Genomic DNA, 20,071 nt, shown 5'->3' with positions numbered 1-20,071 from the left:
ATATGCCTATATATTCAAGGCACAATCAATGATAAATGCATCGCAATCCATTCTATATTCACACTGCTTATTTTTCTTTATGGTATCAGAGCAGATTCTTTCCTTCTGCGTTTTTTTTTATCTCCTTTTATCTTTGCGATATTCCATTCCTGCGTTATTTTCCCATATGTTAAAACATTTAATTCTCATTGATTGTCTCCATCAATATCTAATTCATTGCCATTCATGATATCACTCATATCAATTATCATATCTTGATATACGTCCTCTAGCACATTTCAAAATCAAAGTATTGGCATATACAGTGCCGAAAATATATCTCTGCATTTATTGAAATCATGTTCATATATCTCTGCTGTTATATCAGCTATCAAAGTATTTTTTTTCAGTCAATCAACATGTCCAGCGAGGTGAACGCCACAGAAACGCACGTCCGGTGAAGCCACTGTCGCTGATCCTCTGAATCAATCCAACCCGTACGCGGTTCATCACTCCGACAGTCCGTCCACTGTCCTCGTCACACCCATTCTCACCGGCGACAACTACGGTTCATGGAGCCGAGCGGTCACCATGGCACTGCGGGCGAAAAGCAAGTTCAGTTTCGTCGATGGCTCCTCGTCCAAGCCGACCGACGCGAACGCCGCCGTCAATTGGGGACGCTGCAATGACCTTGTGAGCAGTTGGATCCTTAATTCCGTCTCTCCCGAGATACGACCTAGCATCCTATACGCTGAGACGGCTAGTCAAATCTGGATTGACCTCAAGGAGAGATTCTCGCAGTCAAATGCTCCTAAGATCTATGAACTCAAGCACTCCATTTCCGTGCTCAAACAAGATGGTATGACTGTTTCCCTTTATTTCACTAAACTCAAATCCCTATGGGATGAATTGTCCAGCATCGTTCCGATGCCTCCGTGCATTTGCGGTAACGCAAAATGGCTAGTCGATCAACAAAATCAAGACAGAGCCATGGAGTTTCTACAAGGTCTCACCGACAACTATTCGGCGGTTCGAAGCCAAATCCTCTTGATGGAACCTTTTCCATCAGTCCAGCGAATTTACAGCCTTGTTCGCCAAGAAGAAAAGCAACAAGAAATCAACCTTCGCTCCACTGTCTCCGCCGCTCCATAATACACGCCTAAAGAGTTTCCTACTTTTTAGCTATATCAGTTTTGTATATTAGGCTAGTTTGTTATCAGCTTTTACTACGTTAATTAGTTTCCCATTATTACGTTATAATCCGTTGTAAATATGCCTATATATTCAAGGCACAATCAATGATAAATGCATCGCAATCCATTCTATATTCACACTGCTTATTTTTCTTTAAAAAGTATTAACTTGTAGCTTACAATAGCTAATTCTTTATAAAATCATAAAAAGAAAACCACTAATGTTCATTAACCAAATCAGAACAAGACATGAGAAATGAGAGGACAAGTCAGAAAAAATATGGCATAAAAGTCATAGCTAATTCTCTTTATCAAATCATAAAAAGAAAACAACCCGGTGTTCATTAACCAAATCAGAACAAGTAAGAAAATATATGACATAGAAGTCATAACTAGCTAGTTAAGGCTTATAGTACAAGCATTTGCAAAAACATCAACAAAACCCAACATATCTATCAGCTACATAACAAACGGAAAGTTCTTCACAATTCAGGGTGAATCCTTCAGCTTAAAATCGATGCAGTCATAGTCCAGGAAAGTACTTTCGTAAGATGGTGATTTCGGAGTCCTGCAAATCGGAGAATCGATCTTTTGTCCCCAAAGGAATTCATCTTCAGACATTTCAAAAACCTCCATATCAAAAGACCTACTCTCGGCCTAATATGTGAGCAAAAACAATGACCCAGTACGTCAGGAACAGCAAATGAAATCAAAGGCAACAAAAATGGATATCAGCCAAAAAGCTATACCTTCATTTTACTCAACTTGAGAGGGCGCGGAGATTCAACCTGTTTTAAAGATGCTGATAGAACAAAAGTCGGGAATTAATAACCGAAATCAGATTTAAAACCAAAATTATTAAAACTTCATATAATGTATACCGTTACTGAGCCCAACCATGGCGAGAAATTCTTCGAGGTCCATTGAATTACTCTGAGCTCTGATGCATTTTCTGTGGTCATGAAGGAACTTCTCGTCCTCGATACGAGTTGGAAAGTTATGTTCCTCCTCCAAAGCGCTCAGCTTCAGTGTCTGCTTGTTCTTTAGAGTCTCGTGGAGATGCGTTTTTCCACAGTTTGAGATGTCCGAGAGCGCGTTTCTTCTCCGAGTCTGAGCTTTTCCTGAGACCTTTGAAACAGTGCTCTTCTTCGGGGCCTGAGATGGCACATTTGAGATTTCACCGAGAGGCTTCCTTCCACCGAGCCCTCCGGCTTTCTTCTGCGATTTGCCCGAATTCATCTTTCCCAGCAAAGCAGAAGATCCTCCTGAAATACATCAAAGCATGACAGACTTAAGTTAAAAATCAAGAACTTTACAAAAAAGACACTGTTTAAATCTTTTGAACGTAACAGTACAAAGAACTATACCCTTGTGTTGAACAGCGAAGTTCTGATCTTGAAACGGAAGACCAATTTGAGATGCCATTGTGCTTTATTTGTTTACTCTGCAAGATATGTTGTTAGGGATTATGAATTGCAAATTCTTATAATGGATAGAGTTTGAAGATCTGAAACCCTAGGTCGCCGAATATAAACAGTTGTTTCAACAAAACGCAGAAATTTGGGGATCTGAAACCCCGAGTCGATAAAGGCCATCGTTGATGAAATTAATCCTCAGACTAGTGTGCATCAAGAACACTCTTAAGAAAATTGATCAAGAACATCTTACTCAACCTAAACCCTAACCAAGTCATGTTACTACAGATTCTTTTCGATTTCGAAATGATGGAAAGGAAAAATTGATCAAGAAAAGAACATCTTACTCATTCTAAACCCTAACCAAGTCATGAATACGATTCCAGAATAAATTAAAGGAAAAGTTTACCTTCATTTCCATACGATTCGTGAATCATAAAATCAATCTAAACCAAGATTTTCACATAACCAAACAGAGATACATCAATTCGAACGAAGAAGAAGAACAACAATGGGTTTCAAGTTTCAACGATAATAAAAAGCCGATGGTCGAAAGAAAGATAAGCAAACACGAGAAAACTTACGAATTTGTTCTTCGGAGTGACGATCCTTAATGTGGATTTCGATTTCCTTTAGCTTTCTGGATTGATGAACAAAAAATTAAACTTCCAATTTTTTCTCTCTCTCGTTTGGTTTTCGGCGATTACTTTGTTTTGAGTCCGTTGGCGAAATACTTCCTCAGTTGAGTTTCTATATCAAATAGAAAGACGCCCAACGGTCACATTTTTTGTTGATTTACATTAATACCCCTTCTCATTGAGCCTAGTCCAGTAGCCGACGGTCCGGCCCAATAGATTACCTCGGGCTCAAATGGGCCCACTTCAGGCCCATATGTGTGACTTTTGTATATTTTACGAATTTTTATGTAGATATTTTAAAAATTAATATAATTCACTGGTTACCAAATTCAACCCAGACAAGCCCTCAAATTCCTTCTCCCAATTTGTTGTTTTTTGGCCCTGAAGGTTTCAATTTGTTTACCATATTGAATTGAAGAAAAGTTTACAGTAAAGAAACTGACGATCTAATAAATGCGATAAGAAAAAAAAATAGTAAATGCATATTTAATTCTGTGTATTATACCCCTTTTAAGGATGAAAGAGACGTCCTGCACTAGAGTAACACAAAAGAAATTATGATGAACAAAAATAAAATAAAAAGGATTACCATCTAGAATTTGTTTGGTGGAGAGTCAATAACTGAAAAATATAGAATTCTTAAAGTAGCTGAGCAAATCTTAACTCGTGTTCCCATGCATGACATGAGATGAGATTTCGTAAGAAAATTGAAAGCAAACCTAATATATATTGGTAGCTTTTACCGAACTTTTCATGCTCATTTTATGACCTCTTTGGAATAATATATGGTTCTCAACTTTCGAGTAACTTTAAGTTATTTATCACACATTCACATGTATTATTTTGACTAACTTACTATTTTTAAAATGTAAATTAATATAATTGTATTACAGGTTGTACCCTCCACGGTTCATATAATTTTAATACGTAGTTATTAATTGATATAACAGTTTGCCATCTATATTTATGAGTTGTTAATAGTAAAGCTGCCTTTATGGATTGAGAAAATATCAACATTATCTAAGATAATGTGTTTAATTGAAATGCGAGATTTATTTCTTCTGTTTTCAAAAATATCATATATCCCCGTTCAATATAATATAAATGACACATAACTCACTTAAAAATATATATAATATTCCAAATATCACTTATTCCGTTTATTTAAAAAAAATTAAATTTAAACTTCTAAAAATGCCCTAAAGAAACTCTTTATTTTTTATATTATATATGAAAAAAAAAATTTATAAAAAAAAATTAGGATTTTTGTTTAAACAGAGGTTTTGATTTTTTTTTATAAAATAGTAAATAAATATTTATTTTATTAACGGTGATATTTGTAATATAACATATTTTTAGGAGATATTTTTCATTTATATTAAATTGAAGGGAGATAGTGTGATATTGTTTTAAAATTTAAAGAATAGAACGCGTCTTTCGATTAAACACATGGTTGATATATATATTTTTTTTTATGAATTTGAAGAATGACATTTCAATAGTATCAACCTCAAATTCTGTCATAAGGAACTTAATATTTGTCAAAAAAAAAAAAAAAAAAAAACACCAAGACTTGAAGTAAAAAAGGTGATATTTAGTGATGTATGCCTAGTTGGCACGGATTGGTCATAAATCTAGAAAAAGTAACAATAATTAGAGAAATAATAACAAAGTATTAGAGGTCCTTAATGCTGTCAAGAAAAAGCAAAATAGAAGCTCTTCATGACTTTTAGCACTTCCATATTGTGATGTTGGAGATACTCTTATGTCTTTTAGCTAAGCCCTAAGACATGGCTTCCTCTTCTTGCGTGGCTTTTTCGAGAGGAATAATCGTGATAAAATAATCTATTCATTCACTCCATCAAATCCAACTAAAAAAAATCTGTCCTACAATTATATAATATTGTTGGCTCTTTTTCTCTTTCAATTTCTTTATCTTTTCCTCCTCATTTTTGGACAACATTAACTTTGGTATTCATTACCTCATTTAATAGGGTGAGAGATATCTTACGAAAATCATTTGCACTTTTTTTTTTCACACTTTACTCAATCACACCCATTTCCCACATTAAAAACTAGAAAGTACGTGAGTGAGAAAAGTGACGATACTTACGAAACATCATTTATTTTTTGTGTGAACATCATTTATGCTCTCTTCTTACAAGTTGTGAATATTAGATATGAGATATTATTATATCTGTTTTTTTTTTTCAAAGAAATCATTTTAGTTTATTTTGTTACCACTCCTTTTTGTGACTAAAAAAGGCCACACCCAACAATTACTGCTTACCACTGACCCTCATCATGGTAACGCTCGGCCAAGTGCATATACTAGTGCATTTATTTATTGTGGATATATTCATATTGCTCGTCTTCTCGTCCACGTCACTTTCCCCACAAAGAGTTGATATTTTAACACTAACCGGAAGTTATAAAATATGTATGTGCTACAACCTACTGTGTTTTAAAATATATTGGTCATGGTATCAAGTTTAAACTAGTTGATTGAGATTGAAAATTGAATAGACGTTATAGAAGCGAGTTTGAAGTGTTCACCCGAAAGTAAATTGGTATTTCATAATTCAGCATTCAATCAAACATAATTTATAATACATAAATTTTGCTATTTGATTATTTAGCAGTTAAAAATACATAAATTCTTAGAGTGGTATTAATGAGTATAAAAACTTATAATTTGGATTAGAATTTATGAGACTGTGGTAAAATATATACTTTTTAAAAAGTTGAAAGACCTTCATGCGGCTCTACCACTAGGCGGAGCTAGAAATGAAATTTATGATTAAACAAGAGTTCAAAATCTAGTTTAAATGATTGCTAAAAAATTGAAGACTTGTTGGGAAAACAATTGGTGGCTCGTTATAGGGATGTGAAATTCTAAAAAATATGTATGTTGTACATCAAACGGATACAAATAACATTATATGAAGTCGAAAATAAAAACATTCGTTGTGGTGCATAGAGCTATATTCCAAGGCGTCTGGTCAGATCGTCAATTTTTGAGAGGTTTGTTGTCACAACATCTTTTGATAAGCCACCCTAGCGTGTTGGCTCGAGACGAAAGATTTTTATATACGATGACTAATGGAGTCCCTCGATGTAGCAAAGTCCATTCCAATAAACCATTCGACGGATGCGAAAGTCAACGACTTTCTACTTAGTTACGAAGCGTGTAATCGTCAAAAGTTTAGTGAGAACTTCCTTTCTTTTGAAGTAGATTTAAATATCTCTATGCCTAAACCCCTCCGCTGCATATGATCATATTTTCTGACACTTTAGAGCTAAATGTATTTACACAATGAGAGCGGTTATCTCATCGTGATAAGTGGCTCAAAATAAGCAAAATTCTCATTTCTTTGTTTGGAGTGCACATAAGAACATTATTCCAATACACAGAAATTTGGAAGCTCATCATGTCCATTCACATGATGCAAGGTTTGTTGTGCCACGGTGGAGACATCAGCTCATGCCCTCCTCTTTTGTCCTCTAATCGAGGAAGCGTGGCAAATTTCTTCCTTCGAGCAGCTTAAGGATTCTCATCACCAAAGAGATTTCCAATATATTATCTTTGAGCTTGAGGTAACTCTTTATCGTCTTTCAAACTCTTAGCACTGATGATTTGGGAGATATAAGAATTCCGCAACAAATTAATACATGAGGCCACAAGTCCAAAAAAAATGCTAGTGTTTTTGGAAGAGTTGTGACACTTAAGAAAAACTAAATTATGTTACGAACTCTTGCTTCGACATCCTGAAGCCCTGATGATAAAGAGCTTTGTATCCCCCCCCCCCCCCCCCCCCCCATCTACACGCCGTGGAAATTTAACATTGATGCGACATTCCACACAATCAACAATCCAATCGGCTTTTCAGGGTGTGTTTGTGATCACCGCAGGGTATTCGTAGTGTGCTTCAGCAAGAGTTTGCCTCAAATCAATTTCGTATCCGTGTTGAGATACGGCTAATAATTGAGTATTGTAATTATGTTTACATATAGATATATATTAACATGAATCCATAACAAGTTAATGATAAAGCACCATAGGCTAATGAATTTAAAATAGAAAACAGGTTGCAATAGTATTTTATAAATATACAATTTCTTAAGTTCTCGCAACTATATATGCTCAACTACTTTGGGAATTCCAAAACCTCACACGTTTGGGTTACAACTATAATTACCTATATAGTTAATAAAATTAAAAAAAGAACTATAAAAAAATATAAAGAAAACAAAACAGGGAGAGAGAGTTAATTCTTTACGTAGAAATCAGACCGCCGCTCTTGAAAAAAAAAATTAGAACTTTAGGGTGTGTTTAGTATTCCTCTCAAAAACAATTTTTTAGTTTTTGAGTGGAAAAAATTGAAAACAAAAATTGAAAACATGTTTGGTTTAAGTTTTTAGAAAAAAATTTCAAAAAATTTTGAAGTTGTTTTGTAAAAGAGTAAAGAAAACTGAAAACAAATAAAAGGTGTTTTTGGAAAAAAATTTCTTCTCTTCTCTCCTCCTTCTCCTCATCTTCTTCTTCTCTTTTCATTTTTTCAAAAACAAAAATAAAAACTATACCAAACACTTTTTCCACTTTTTTCAATTTCTCAAAAACAAAAATGAAAACTATACCAAACAGCTTTTTGAAAACAACTGCAAAATAATTTTTCAATACAACTACAAAAATTAAAAAAATAGAAAACAAAAACTTTTTGAGTTAACTACCATACACAACCTTAAATATCGAGTATCGTTGTCACTTTAAGTTATTAAAACTCTAAATGTTGATTTAGACCAACAAAAGGTTTTTAATTTGAAGGAGTTATTTATTTTTCTCAATGTTTTTGTTGAGTAAATTTATGATTCATTGCAATCGTTGTTTGTATCTCGAAGCCATCGCCATTCCCTCCACTGCGAAACCGTCTCCGTCGTACAATTTACCGTCGATCCACCAACTGGATATTTTTTTTCTTGTTGTTTTTATGTTCTAATAATCTAAATTTAGATTACTGGTGTGGTTTTTTTTAGTGTGAATCTTATAGCAAGGCCGACCTTGGGCTAAGGCGGGCTAGGCCCAGGCCTAAGGCCCCATATTTGGATGGGTCCCAAAAAAATTTGGGTATTTAATTTTATTTAATTTTTTGTTTTATATTTAATTTTTTATTGTTATCAAAAGGCTTCAAAATATTTATTCGCCTAGGGCCCCGGATGAGTTCGGGTCGGCCCTGTATAACAAACATATTTTAGATCATCTCTTACAGAATAGGTAAAGTTATCCGCAATAAAAAATGTATGCATGCAGGCACGAAGCCAGGTGCACTCCAAAGGGGGCTGCCCCCCTCAAAAAAAAATTTGCAGTTTTTGCTCATTTTATTTTATTTTTACATTTTTTTACCATCAAAATTTACAAACCAGCCTCTCCTAAATTTTTTGTTGCAAATTAATCCCCATTAATCTAGATTCCTGGCTTCGTCCACGTATGCACGTAAAAATAGATTAAGCACAATTGTTACGTGTATAGAGTATACGCATGTCAATATTTTGTTTACGAAAACCATAACGTTTTTTTTGTAGGTGTTACGTAAAGATGTGGAGATCAAAACTGAAAGAAAACGTGCTGACTTTGAAAATCGAATTGAGGGGTTATTTTCATAAGCGCTTGATGAAAAAGAAAAATAATTTTAAAAAAAAGCGTCGTACTTGATTTGTATCCTAGTATAAATGTAGATAGGGATTGAAATAGAACTAGAGGGAAGAAAAAGTAACAACTTTCTATATTTCCAATTTAATCACATGAACCAAATTAAGAGACTGATTTTGACAATTGCCGATTTTTAACGTGAAAAAAAGGTGCACTTTTCTCGGAGAAACGTACTTCTATATTTAAGGGACATTGATGTATTTATGTTAATTTTTGAAGAAACTATATTATGATATTAAAAATCACATTCAAGTAATTAAAACCTCCATCGGAAAAGAAGGGACATTCTATTTACCCATGCCTATGAAAATGGTAAAACTTGATAATATTACAATTTTGTTTAATATATACACATTAAACTAAATAAATAACATAAATACATCAAGATATGCCATATATATATATATATATATATATATATATATATATATATATATATATAATATGTGAAGTAAGATATAGCTTTTATTAAAGTAATGTCGGCCAACTGCGAGTTTAACAAATGTTAAAATAGCAATTAGCGAACATTAAGTTTACAGACTCTTCAACATTCGGTTAAGTTTTTAAATTAGCCATTAACTAAAACAAACAAGTTATAAGGACTGATGTACCTTCATGGGCTATTTAGCAATTAGTTGTATTCAAAATAAGTAAATAAGTTAATAAGAAAGTGTAGGAATTAAAAAAAAAATGAAACACATTCAATCAATCAATAATACTAAAAATAATAACTAATTAACTCTCAAGGGCTTAGTTTGGGTGGCAAGACCTCATGTCTGTGAGGTGACTTATGCGAGAGGACGAGGGTTCAATACATAAAAAACACAATATTGACGTTTGAATATTAGACCTTGTAATTTGTGCTTAAATGTTCAATATAATTCATGATATGATGTATGATGTAAAAATTAAATTACTAAAAAAAACAACAAAAACTAATTCATATACCACTTTATAGAAGTTAGTTGTTTTTTAATACTATCTCTTGACGCAAAGACCAAAAAATTACATGTACCATGATTGTCGATTTTTATATAAATATTAGCCAATGATCTTTTAAAACATCTTCACTCGATGGCCGGATTCCGGGTGCAGAAGAGAGATTAGCTATGATGGCTTCAGTGTATGAAACCATTACTATTCTTCTTTTTTATTGTTGTTTCCTCTCTATGAAATGCTCTCTATCTCTTGATTAGCCCTTCCCTTTTGTGGAACATTTTTCCAAGGGAAAATCCTTCTCAATGACACCAAATCTCAGTCAAGGATTTTGCGGCCACGATCTCGATATCTCCTCTCCAGCCGAGCCTCCACTTTCTCTGACCGCACCTCCATGTCCTCCGACAGCGCCTCCAGACTCCGCTCTTCCAACATCTCCGCGCTCTAGGCTTGGCACGGATCCTGCCTTCTTCGGCGCCGCCCACCACGACTCCTCCATTTTCACACGTCTTGGCGTCGATCCAGTTTTCTCTGGCGTTGCAAATCTAATTCGGTTTTGTAGCTCCGGATTCCCCTCTGCGGTTGTTTCACTTTGTGTGCGGGGCTCTATCTTCCTCAATCTTCGGCGCCATTCCCGGAAGCTTTTGACGCGCATATCTCGGCTAGCCCTATGTTATATGACTATAAGGGTTTAAAGTGCTTAATTTTTGGTAAATAATGAATATTATGCATGCTATCTCACAAACATATCTCAATATGATTAATTTTGTAGATCATCGTAAATAATGGTTAATTTTTATCAATACAAACTAACGACGAACAACTTATGAAAAATAGGTTCATTAAGATGGAGCATTATATAATACAACCTACATAAACTTCGGTTTGATGTGGCGTTTAAAAAACTATTACAACGCGCATATTATATATCAGATTCACTATGATGGTCTTAAGAGATCTAAGACTATTCAGGGTCATATTCACATGCTCTCTAATTCATTCATTCAGAGCTAAACGGATGTTTATACACTTATATTTTGAGATAATATATGAGTGGTAGAGAAAATGATTTACTAATACAAAATTAAATTATCTTAAAAGAAAGTAAATATTCGCTCACTTAATAATTGATTTCATAATCGATGGATTGCAGGCACCCACACCGAGATATAAAAAAACACTCTCAATCTCATAGAGCTTCTACATTACAAAGTTCCATTATCAAAGTAAGATTCAAATGCAATATTAAATAGGAACTAAAATAACTGAAACATTCCTTAAAAAAAAAATATTGTAATATTCATCCCAATGAGACCTTTCCATATGAAAGAATAGCATATTTACTTCTAGCAAATAAAGTTAGGATGTAATATTCTCCTAGGCAAAGCAACTTAATTATACATATCTCCAATTTCAATATGTGCGCCATATACATATTGAGATATTGCTAATTATTTATGGATTATCGAAGATTGTTAATCACAGGCAAGACGGATCGATGCTTATTATTAAATCATCCTTCAAATCAGTAGAGATACAATTTTTTTGGAAGCACAAGCTTTATTGAGATGGCAACCAATTCTAACCTGCTTCAGAAGAGTAGGCGAAATAGGAGGTAATGCATGAGGGGTGGAAAAAAAATAGAAAGAAAGAGCAAGTTTGGCGTGACAATATCTATGTAAATGATATTCTATTTTAATGGCAAGACCATAGTACATGAGCTGGAAAAAGAGGGATAAAATTTAAGCAAATCTCCCATTTCTCGCCACTCATATAATATTAATTGTGGGATCAAAAAGACAAAATAGTACAATCATTTGGAGGGGTAGTAGTAGTAGTTGAATGTTTTTTAGAGTTTTGTAATATGCTAACACAACCACACTATTGAGTATTGACACGCAATGATTCCCTTGATTTTTTTTTTTACACTCCCCCAGAGATAATAATGGGTCTCAATAATAATGACAATAATAAACAAAGACTTTGAGTTACCCGGTAGTTTAGAACATCGCTAACTGGATACTAAAATTATAGCTTAGCATATATTACTAAAATTAATAAGAAAAATGGTACAAAATAGTCATTTGAAACTAATTGATTGACTAAATAGTCAAAGTTTAAATTTTCAATAAAGTAGCTAAAATTACGTTGTCAAATATTTTTTGATACTGAGATTAAATTTCAAGATTAATTTTGTTTTTGAAACCTGATTAATGCATATTTTGACTATTCTTCTAATCTTAGGTAAATATTGGCTATTCTTATAATCTTAGGCAAATCTTAGCTATTTTACAAATCCTTAACTTTAAATCGACTATTTAGTTAAATCACCCAAATTAATATACGTTTAGTGCAGTGTATTTTGAAACTAAAATAATATTTTCTAGATTTAGGATATCACTTTTACAATACAACGAAGAAAAAAAAATATTGTAAAAATTTCATATAAAATGTGATAAATTTTGTCAAAATGCATTCTATTCTCCTCTTTAGAGTTAAGAGTTATAACTAACTCATGATATTTCTTCCGGGCAAAAAAATCATGATATTTCATAGTATCTCATCAGCCTTAAATAATTAAATTAGATTTTCTTTATTATTTATTGGTAGGAGTAATGTTTTGCTTACCATTTTTTGCATATTAAAATCATGTATTAAAAAATAACTTGAAAGATATATTATATATATTTTTTTTGCTGCGGCTTGGCTCCTCGGTGATGGCGATGCCTTCTTGCTCATCGGCAATTGGGCGGTGCGGCATGGCTTTTCGTCCCCTTCGTTGGTGGAGGGTTCAGACTTGTGAGTTTAAGGTTTGTCTTTGTAAAGTGTGGGTAGAACCTTCCAAGATTGCTGAAATTTCGTCGTCATATCTCTCGGTGGTGGTTTTCATTGTAGTCTTTCAAATTGTTGTGACGAGATTTTATTTTATTTTGATTTACATTTTTTTAGTGTTTGTAAACATTTTATCTTTGTCACGCATTTTTCTTGGTTTAGTTTGTTTTTTAGCGGATTTGTCCCCCGACTTCAGTTCCTGGCTTCGTCGCTAGTTGTCACACACCATCCCAATGTGGATGTCCTGTTTAGTTTTGATCTGTGTACTGGTAGAATCATATTATTTGTAGTCATCAGATCAATGTTGTTGGATCTATTCATCAATAACGCTAGGTATCTTAAAAGAGTCTTATGTGTGCTCGAGTTTTATTGTTATCGCAAATTTTTTTAAAATATATGCAAAATGTACGATCACCTTAATTTATTGTTAGATTCACTTTTATCTAAGTGTTCTTTGTGCTACGATACTATTTTTGTATGTCTATAAGTGTTGTACTCTATTTTTAATGGAAACTTCGTTTAATTTAGAATAAAAAAATGGTTACGAGACTAGTTAATAATCGTAATGACAAAAAAATAATTAAAATAATTATTGTTATTTTTCCTAATATTAGAGCCTGTTAACATACAAAAATGTTACTACAATTGTCCTACGAAGAACAGATTACGAGACTAGTTAATAATCGTAATGACAAAAAAATAATTAAAATAATTATTGTCATTTTTCCTAATATTAGAGCCTGTTAACATACAAAAATGTTACTACAATTGTCCTACGAAGAACACTAGGCTCCGAGCACGCAATCCCGAGCACATAAAAGATCCAGGCAAGATTTTCTCTATGTGCAGACGAATTTAGTAAAATAAAGAGGGTAAATGAGAGTGCTTAGTGATAGATGAGACTTCTGGCGTGTACTTGTGTTCCGCCCCATTTGTTTGTCGCTTTACTTCCCTTTTATAGTGGTGAGTTTGAAGATCGTGGAGTGATCAGGCTCACGATGTGGTAGTTACTTTGTAACTTCTTCTTATTTATGGATAGTTGGTGGTTATTTTGCATAACCGCTTAAGAGTTATTTTCACTAAAGTCATCGCTGAGAATGTATTCTCATGCGATTATTATTTATATTATGATGTATCTACGTTTTCTTAGTTTGACAAGTCTCTATATCCATCAATTTATCTTCTCTTCGAAATTCTGCTCAGATGATTTGTCTCGTCTTATGAACGAGTGATTTCTTAAATTTAATAAACCCTCACACCGAGCACATGCTGGATTTTTACTGTTCGAGGGTCCGAACACATGCTCACCAAATGAAAAATCTGAATAATACTTGGTAATACTAAATTAGTGATGCACAAAGAAAGAAATGAGTTGAGTTTGGCGAGCTTGATCAATCAAACTTCCATACATGCGCACGTGAAGTCCCTATACGCTATCCCTACCGATACAAGTAATTGGCATAGAAAGTGCTGTAATGGGACCCACTGCGAATTTGACACGTAATTTCCGATACGGAATAAAATAAAATCCAAAAATGAAAAACAACGAGAAGGAAAAAAAATTACAAGCGAAAGAATCAAAAGGAAAAAACGCTGGGGAGGAAAGTGGAGCCCATAGATTGGGTTCCCACGGTTGGTACTTCGGTGGTGTTATTGCGAAGAGGCAAATCCACACGACAAGTCAGCAAAAAACATACCAAACGCCATACCGAAATCTATAATTAATTATCAATATATGTATATATAATTTGAGGTGCACGGGAATTATCTCGGAATCCAAACACTTCTTTCTTTCTTGTTTATTTATTTTTGTTTTCCGTTTGGTGGTGTTGGTATATGGTAGTGGTATGGTGTGATGTTGCTATTCTATTCCCTTTCCTTCTTCTTCTCTTTCCGTTATAACTTTTAACCATTAATATTGGAGGAAAAAAATTAGTATCAATGTGGTGTCAAATTAAAGTACTATACAATTAATATTTAATACGCATTTATATGAGAACCGTATAATAAATGTATACATTATTCACATCTTGTGAAAATTCAATATTCATCACACTTTTTTGCTTGAAAAAAAAAATGTGATGAATATTGAATTTGCACAAGATGTGAATAAATTTTAATAGATATATTCATCACACTCACTCACGCACAATAAATTTTATACTATAAAGTTATATTTTCTTATTAATCTCATAAAATAAATTACTTCTATTTCTGTGAATGATCGTGCTAGAAAGATATTCATGTTATTCTCTTTCAATAATATTAGTAACAAGGACATTTATATATATATATATATGGAAAATTAAAAACAAATTAAATTAAAACAAAAAGGAAAAACGAGAAAAAAAAGAGAGTGAAATTAACGCCAAGTAGATGCGACGGTGAGAGTGCGACCCATCCAACCAAAGCAAATACCTCCGTTCTCTTCTTTCACCGAGAAACCCGGGTGGACTCGGTTTCTCGAACTCAGCTGAGTCTTCACGTTCTGACTCAGCGGTTTCAACTCGAACCCGGCCATTCCCATCCTCGCCTTCCATTTCCCGAACACCTCGCACCTCTCGACTCGGTCCCTCCCTTCGCAAGCCACCGAGTTTGACAACTTCCGACGAACCGCTTCCTCAGCCTTGACTCGCTCCGAGTTCACCGAGTTCCCGGCCGATTCGACCGAGCCCAGCAACGCGGAGTAGTACGCGCACGACTCGTTCACGCGCGCCATGAACGGCGCGGTGTTTGTGTTGACCTCCTGCTCCACCAGAACCACCACGCGCGGCCTCATCGCCTTCACGCGCCGAAGAAGCTCGTCGCGAGGATTCTCCGTCGAAACGCTCTCGTCTGGGGTTCTGTACAGCTTGAACGCGAAGTTCACGGCAATCGGCTCATCCGGCTCCAAGCCGAGAGATTCGCGGCTCAAATCGGAGATCTTCACGCTCACGGCGTTGATCTCTAGCCGGATTCCGAGACTATCGCCGAGCTGAGTCAGCTTCTCCGTCACGACCTTCAAACGCTCTCGCTCGCTCGTATCGGCCACGGTTGTGATCTTGACGGAGAAGAGATTTGAGGCGCTGTTGATATTCTGGGGAGAGGCGAGAGAGTGAAGGAGACTCGCGTACTGTCCTCCTTGTCCGATGTCGAAATCGATTACGTGAACTCTCTGGCTGGTTTTACCAATCGCCGGTTGCTCCGACAACGTTGCATCGATTATCGCCAAGTTCGCAGCTGAGAATCCGAAGCGGAAGCACGGCGAGAGGTCGTGGAGAGACTGAGTCGCGGCGGCGTGGTCCTGTCCGAAGAGCTCTCCCACCGATGGAGGATTTTCCGTCGGATTGATCCGTGATTTTAGAGCCGACGCCATGAATTCCAGAACCTTCTGCTCCGCCGTAAGCTTAGGGTTTCCCGAGGCTTGGCCGAGACGAGTTAGGATCTCCGCTGCGGATTCCGTCTTTCCTTCGCAGACGGCAGAAGCCGCTTCCATGATCGACTGCTTCGTGAAGGTCGCCGATGCCGGCGAAGCTACGGAGGAGGAAGACGACGAGGATGAAGACGTCGGTGAGGAAGAGACAGGTGGTTTCTGGTTCTGATTCTGATTCTGATTCTGGTTCTGGCTTGGAGCGGTGGAAATAAGATTCTGAATAGTCTCCGACCACTCGCTGTTGCTATTGCCGGTGGTGATCGCCGAGGCCGGATCCGCTTCTCCGCCTTCACCTTCATCGTCGTCGTCATCAAGCAACTGCTTCTCCAGCTCCTGAAGCTTGTTGTTCATCATCTTCTTCTCCGAATCCGCACCTGGAACGACCATCCTGTTATGGTTCTGAAAACCATTGCTCAGGCCGTACGGAAGAGACTGAGGACGGAATTGCTGGAGACTGATAGGCATCCCGAAGCGCTGAGAAGGAGGCGAGACGGAAGAGGACGTCGAGTTGTCGGACGACGGCGTCGCCGGAGAGAATTCCATCGGAGAGAGAGGCGAAATCGGAGAGGAGTGCTGGTACAGCCTGGGCTTCACGGAGCGGAGGTAGTTCGCCTGGCTAGGGATTCCGAGTCCTCCGCCGTAGGCCTGGTGAGACTGGAACTCGGCGAGAGTCCGCTTTCCGATGAGAGTGGTGGCGTGGGGGCTCTGGCGAGCAACGCGCGACGCGGCGTGGTCCAGAAAGAGGCCAGGGAGGTTCGGCGATCGGCCGTACGGAGGCTGAAAAGGCTGTTGGTTGTTGTTCATCGCGGCGGCGAAGGTAGATCGATTGGCGTACAGGTCTGGATGTCCTCCGCCGCCACCTCCGCCGGTGAAACCGGATTGCATTTCGCACAAACTTTTACTATTTTTCGGATTTCAAGAAGCGAGAAAGGGAGAGATTATGAAGCTGAAAGCAAAGAACTGGCTTTTGAAAGAACGAAAGAGAGAGAGAGAAAGAGAGAGAACATTATAGACGGTTATCCCTTCTTTTATTATGGCGTATTGGCGTATAATAATGTATTTAAGAAGAAAGAAAAATAAAATATATTATTAATGAATAAAATGTGAAAGTAATGGCGAGTGAGATAAGGAAAGAGAGATGTTTTCAAAAGTGAAATTGGATTTTTTTTATTTTATTTTGGTAAATACCTCAAATTTATTTTGTATGCGCGCACTATGGCGATAAATTTAGGAAACAATTAATAAAAGGAAACTATTACAGATCATAACAACTTTAGGAGAACTACCCCAGATTATTCGCAAAATTCCAAGGGTCCTACATTTTAAATTTCACTCATAGTTCTTGCAACTTCTGGTGAAATTTATAGGCAAAAATACCCCTTAACCATTGCGTGAAGTATATGCCACAAAATATTGCTTAAGCCTTTTAACTTAATAAAAAAATCACTTGGATAATGATAAAGAATTCGTAAACATAGAATTAAATTTCTTATTTTAAAACCACCTAGCGCATTTTAGTTTTAAGCTTCTCTTTTTTACCGGTTCATGGTTTCTTGCTTTTAAATAACGAAGTATTTTCAGGTGAATCTACGCGGATATATCCGGGGTGAGATCCAAACCGTCCAATTCATCCGAGCCTGATATTTAAAAATAAATGAACGGTTGTGTACATTTGCACGCTAATACGCAATGTCTCTTGCTTTCTCCTTCATTAAAAATAAATTTAATCGCAGCCGAAACATGGCTGCGTGGTCAATCGCGCAGTCATCGGACGCGTGACCATAACGCGTAGCCTTCACACGATTCGCATTCTGCTTTGATCCCTCCCTCGTCTCTTTTCTGCAATGATCATATAACTGGACAGTTACAAAACTACTCCTAAAGAGGATCCATAAAAGCCCCTGAATAGCAATCCAGAGCGCCAAGAAAGCGACCATTTTGCCACGCGGAAGAGCTTGGAGTGAGCCTTGACGGGCTGTTTAGTCACAGGTAGGTGACGTAAAACAACTGATTCGAAATTCTAGTAGCTGGTTTGTCTCGACAAACGATTCTCGGTAGATTCTGCTTAGATCACCGACACGTGTCAGTTCCAGTTTGAGACTTTACGTCTGCCACTGTGAGAAGTGAATTTATTAATTAAAAGGATAAAAACTTGAGACCCCAAAACTGTCTACATTGTCAAAAAAAAAAAAACCCAACCATTACATTATTACCTCCGACACCACCCAAAATTTAAAAATTAAGATTTAAAAGAAATATATAAAACAACGATATTTTGTTCCTTCAAATTAAAGTGAAATGCCTATGAGTCTATGACTGTGTGAAGAATTTGCAGTGAAATGACATAAATGCCACTGGACAACCATATTTCGCATGTACGATATTTTCATGTTCATGCATGTCATGTAGTATATAACTTTTATTTTTTTGCTTAATGTCATGTTATATAACTTGGTCAACACAGAAGTTAGCTTCTTTGTGTCTTTGAACGATGAGTTAGGCTCTGGGACCCCACTTTTATCTTCTTTTTTCTTTTTCGGATTGGCCTATAATATGCTTGATTTACAGCTTTAAAAGGGAGCGTTGAACTCCAAGCTATATGAATGGACAACAACATTCCGTGTATTGCTTATATCTATTACCTGATTAGCTGTAATAATAGTAATAACAAAATTAATTCTTTTTGTTGATAAAAATGACAATATTTTATAATTTTTTAAAACAAACACGAGGCTTTCATTAAATAACGGGTACAAAACCTATAATTAAATACGGATGTCGAACACCTTTTCACAAGGAAAGATAGTACTTCAAATCGTAAATAATTCAAAACCGAAATCGATTGATGACACATCATGTGTAAACAAGTGTACACAATATATTTAGAGCAACTTCATAGCTCGTTCGAAAAACTCTCAAAAGTTAATGGATGAATCCAAATACTCGTGGACAATCACCACGAGAAATGGCGTTTTGAGAACTTGTACGACCCAACCTCAAGTAAAAAAATTCGAAAGACAGAAAATCCGCCATCGAGAAAAAAACCCCACAATTGAAATATGGGAACAAAAGACCTGAATCCAAACACAATATATAACGACAACTAAAGAAAAAAAAATCATAATTATTCCACTTATTGAAAACAAGAACATCCCTCGATTCACTAACCAAGATGCATCATGAGCCCACCCACCACAGCGCCGGAGCGGAATGGAAAAGTCGGCGACAAGATAAGAAGAGAAGCAGCACAGCCGCTGACAGAAAGGGAGCATGTCAACCGTCGTCGGAGTGAAGCTTAACTTCCGGTGGCAGGGCTATGAAGGAACATCGGTGCCATAGGAGCAGAGCCGGCCAGAGAATCAATAGTGTAGATTTGGAAAGCTTAGAGGGCGAAGAGAGAAAAAAAAAAAAGAACAACGAGAGGCTCCCCCTAGGTCGCTGCCACCAACGGCGGCGGCCGTCTCCCAGGGGATAGGAGTGGCGCTTGAGAAAATCTTTAGTGTTTGATGGAGTTTTTTCTTTCTAATTAATAAATAACAAAAAAATCATGGATGAGATTAAGGACAAATTATTAGATGTGTCATTTGAATTCTTAAACTCATCACACAAAATAAAGGTTAGACATGCTTGTCACAAAATATCATGCCGGGTTCAGTTCATTAAAAAAATTGTGAGAGTAATTGATAGGTGCGTTAATGACGCGGAAAACTCATATTTTCCCGACTAAATTCGAGCTTGTTCTCGAGTATTTGTGATGATTTTTTGTGTGTTTTTGAGAGACTTATAGGTTTTAGAGTCCAATGAGGTATAAAGGAGGTTAGTAGAGCATCACGTGAAGTAACGGGGCAATTTTAAGAAGATTTGAAGACTTTTCGCCAAGTTAGAGCAAAGAAGAAATACAACATCCTCTTGTGAACAATTATGAGAGTTTGAAGTAAAGATTTTGTATGATCCAATTC

General features: G+C 36.1%; 3 protein-coding genes across 3 annotated transcripts; 1 reads left to right on the top strand and 2 right to left on the bottom strand.

Annotated features, from left to right (window-relative positions):
- The first annotated feature begins 570 nt into the window (after positions 1 to 570).
- LOC149380181 (uncharacterized) lies at positions 571 to 1,131 on the top strand. Its single transcript, XM_089604112.1, has one exon. It carries the CDS (start codon positions 571 to 573, stop codon positions 1,129 to 1,131), a length of 561 nt encoding a protein of 186 aa, XP_089460238.1.
- Positions 1,132 to 1,458: 327 nt separating this feature from the next.
- Positions 1,459 to 3,337, bottom strand: LOC149380180 (uncharacterized). The gene is made up of 5 exons (XM_089603319.1): positions 3,172 to 3,337; positions 2,540 to 2,616; positions 2,054 to 2,437; positions 1,922 to 1,974; positions 1,459 to 1,829 (listed from the first exon to the last, which is right to left on the bottom strand). The coding sequence occupies exons 2-5, from the start codon at positions 2,595 to 2,597 to the stop codon at positions 1,662 to 1,664; spliced, it is 663 nt and encodes a 220-aa protein (XP_089459445.1). The 5' UTR covers positions 2,598 to 2,616; positions 3,172 to 3,337; the 3' UTR covers positions 1,459 to 1,661.
- An 11,590-nt stretch (positions 3,338 to 14,927) lies between these two features.
- Positions 14,928 to 17,136, bottom strand: SCL8 (SCARECROW-like 8). Its single transcript, XM_089602802.1, has one exon. The coding sequence runs from the start codon at positions 16,995 to 16,997 to the stop codon at positions 15,063 to 15,065; it is 1,935 nt and encodes a 644-aa protein (XP_089458928.1). The 5' UTR covers positions 16,998 to 17,136; the 3' UTR covers positions 14,928 to 15,062.
- Between the last annotated feature and the right edge of the window lie 2,935 nt (positions 17,137 to 20,071).

The sequence above is a fragment of the Urtica dioica genome, chromosome 12 (assembly GCF_054948205.1).
Source record: "Urtica dioica subsp. dioica isolate 48M chromosome 12, U.dioica_male_clone48M_v1_H2, whole genome shotgun sequence".
In the NCBI taxonomy this organism is placed as follows: Eukaryota; Viridiplantae; Streptophyta; class Magnoliopsida; order Rosales; family Urticaceae; genus Urtica; species Urtica dioica.
Note: the sequence above shows the minus strand (reverse complement) of the source record. Positions and strands in the feature narration are given on the sequence as shown.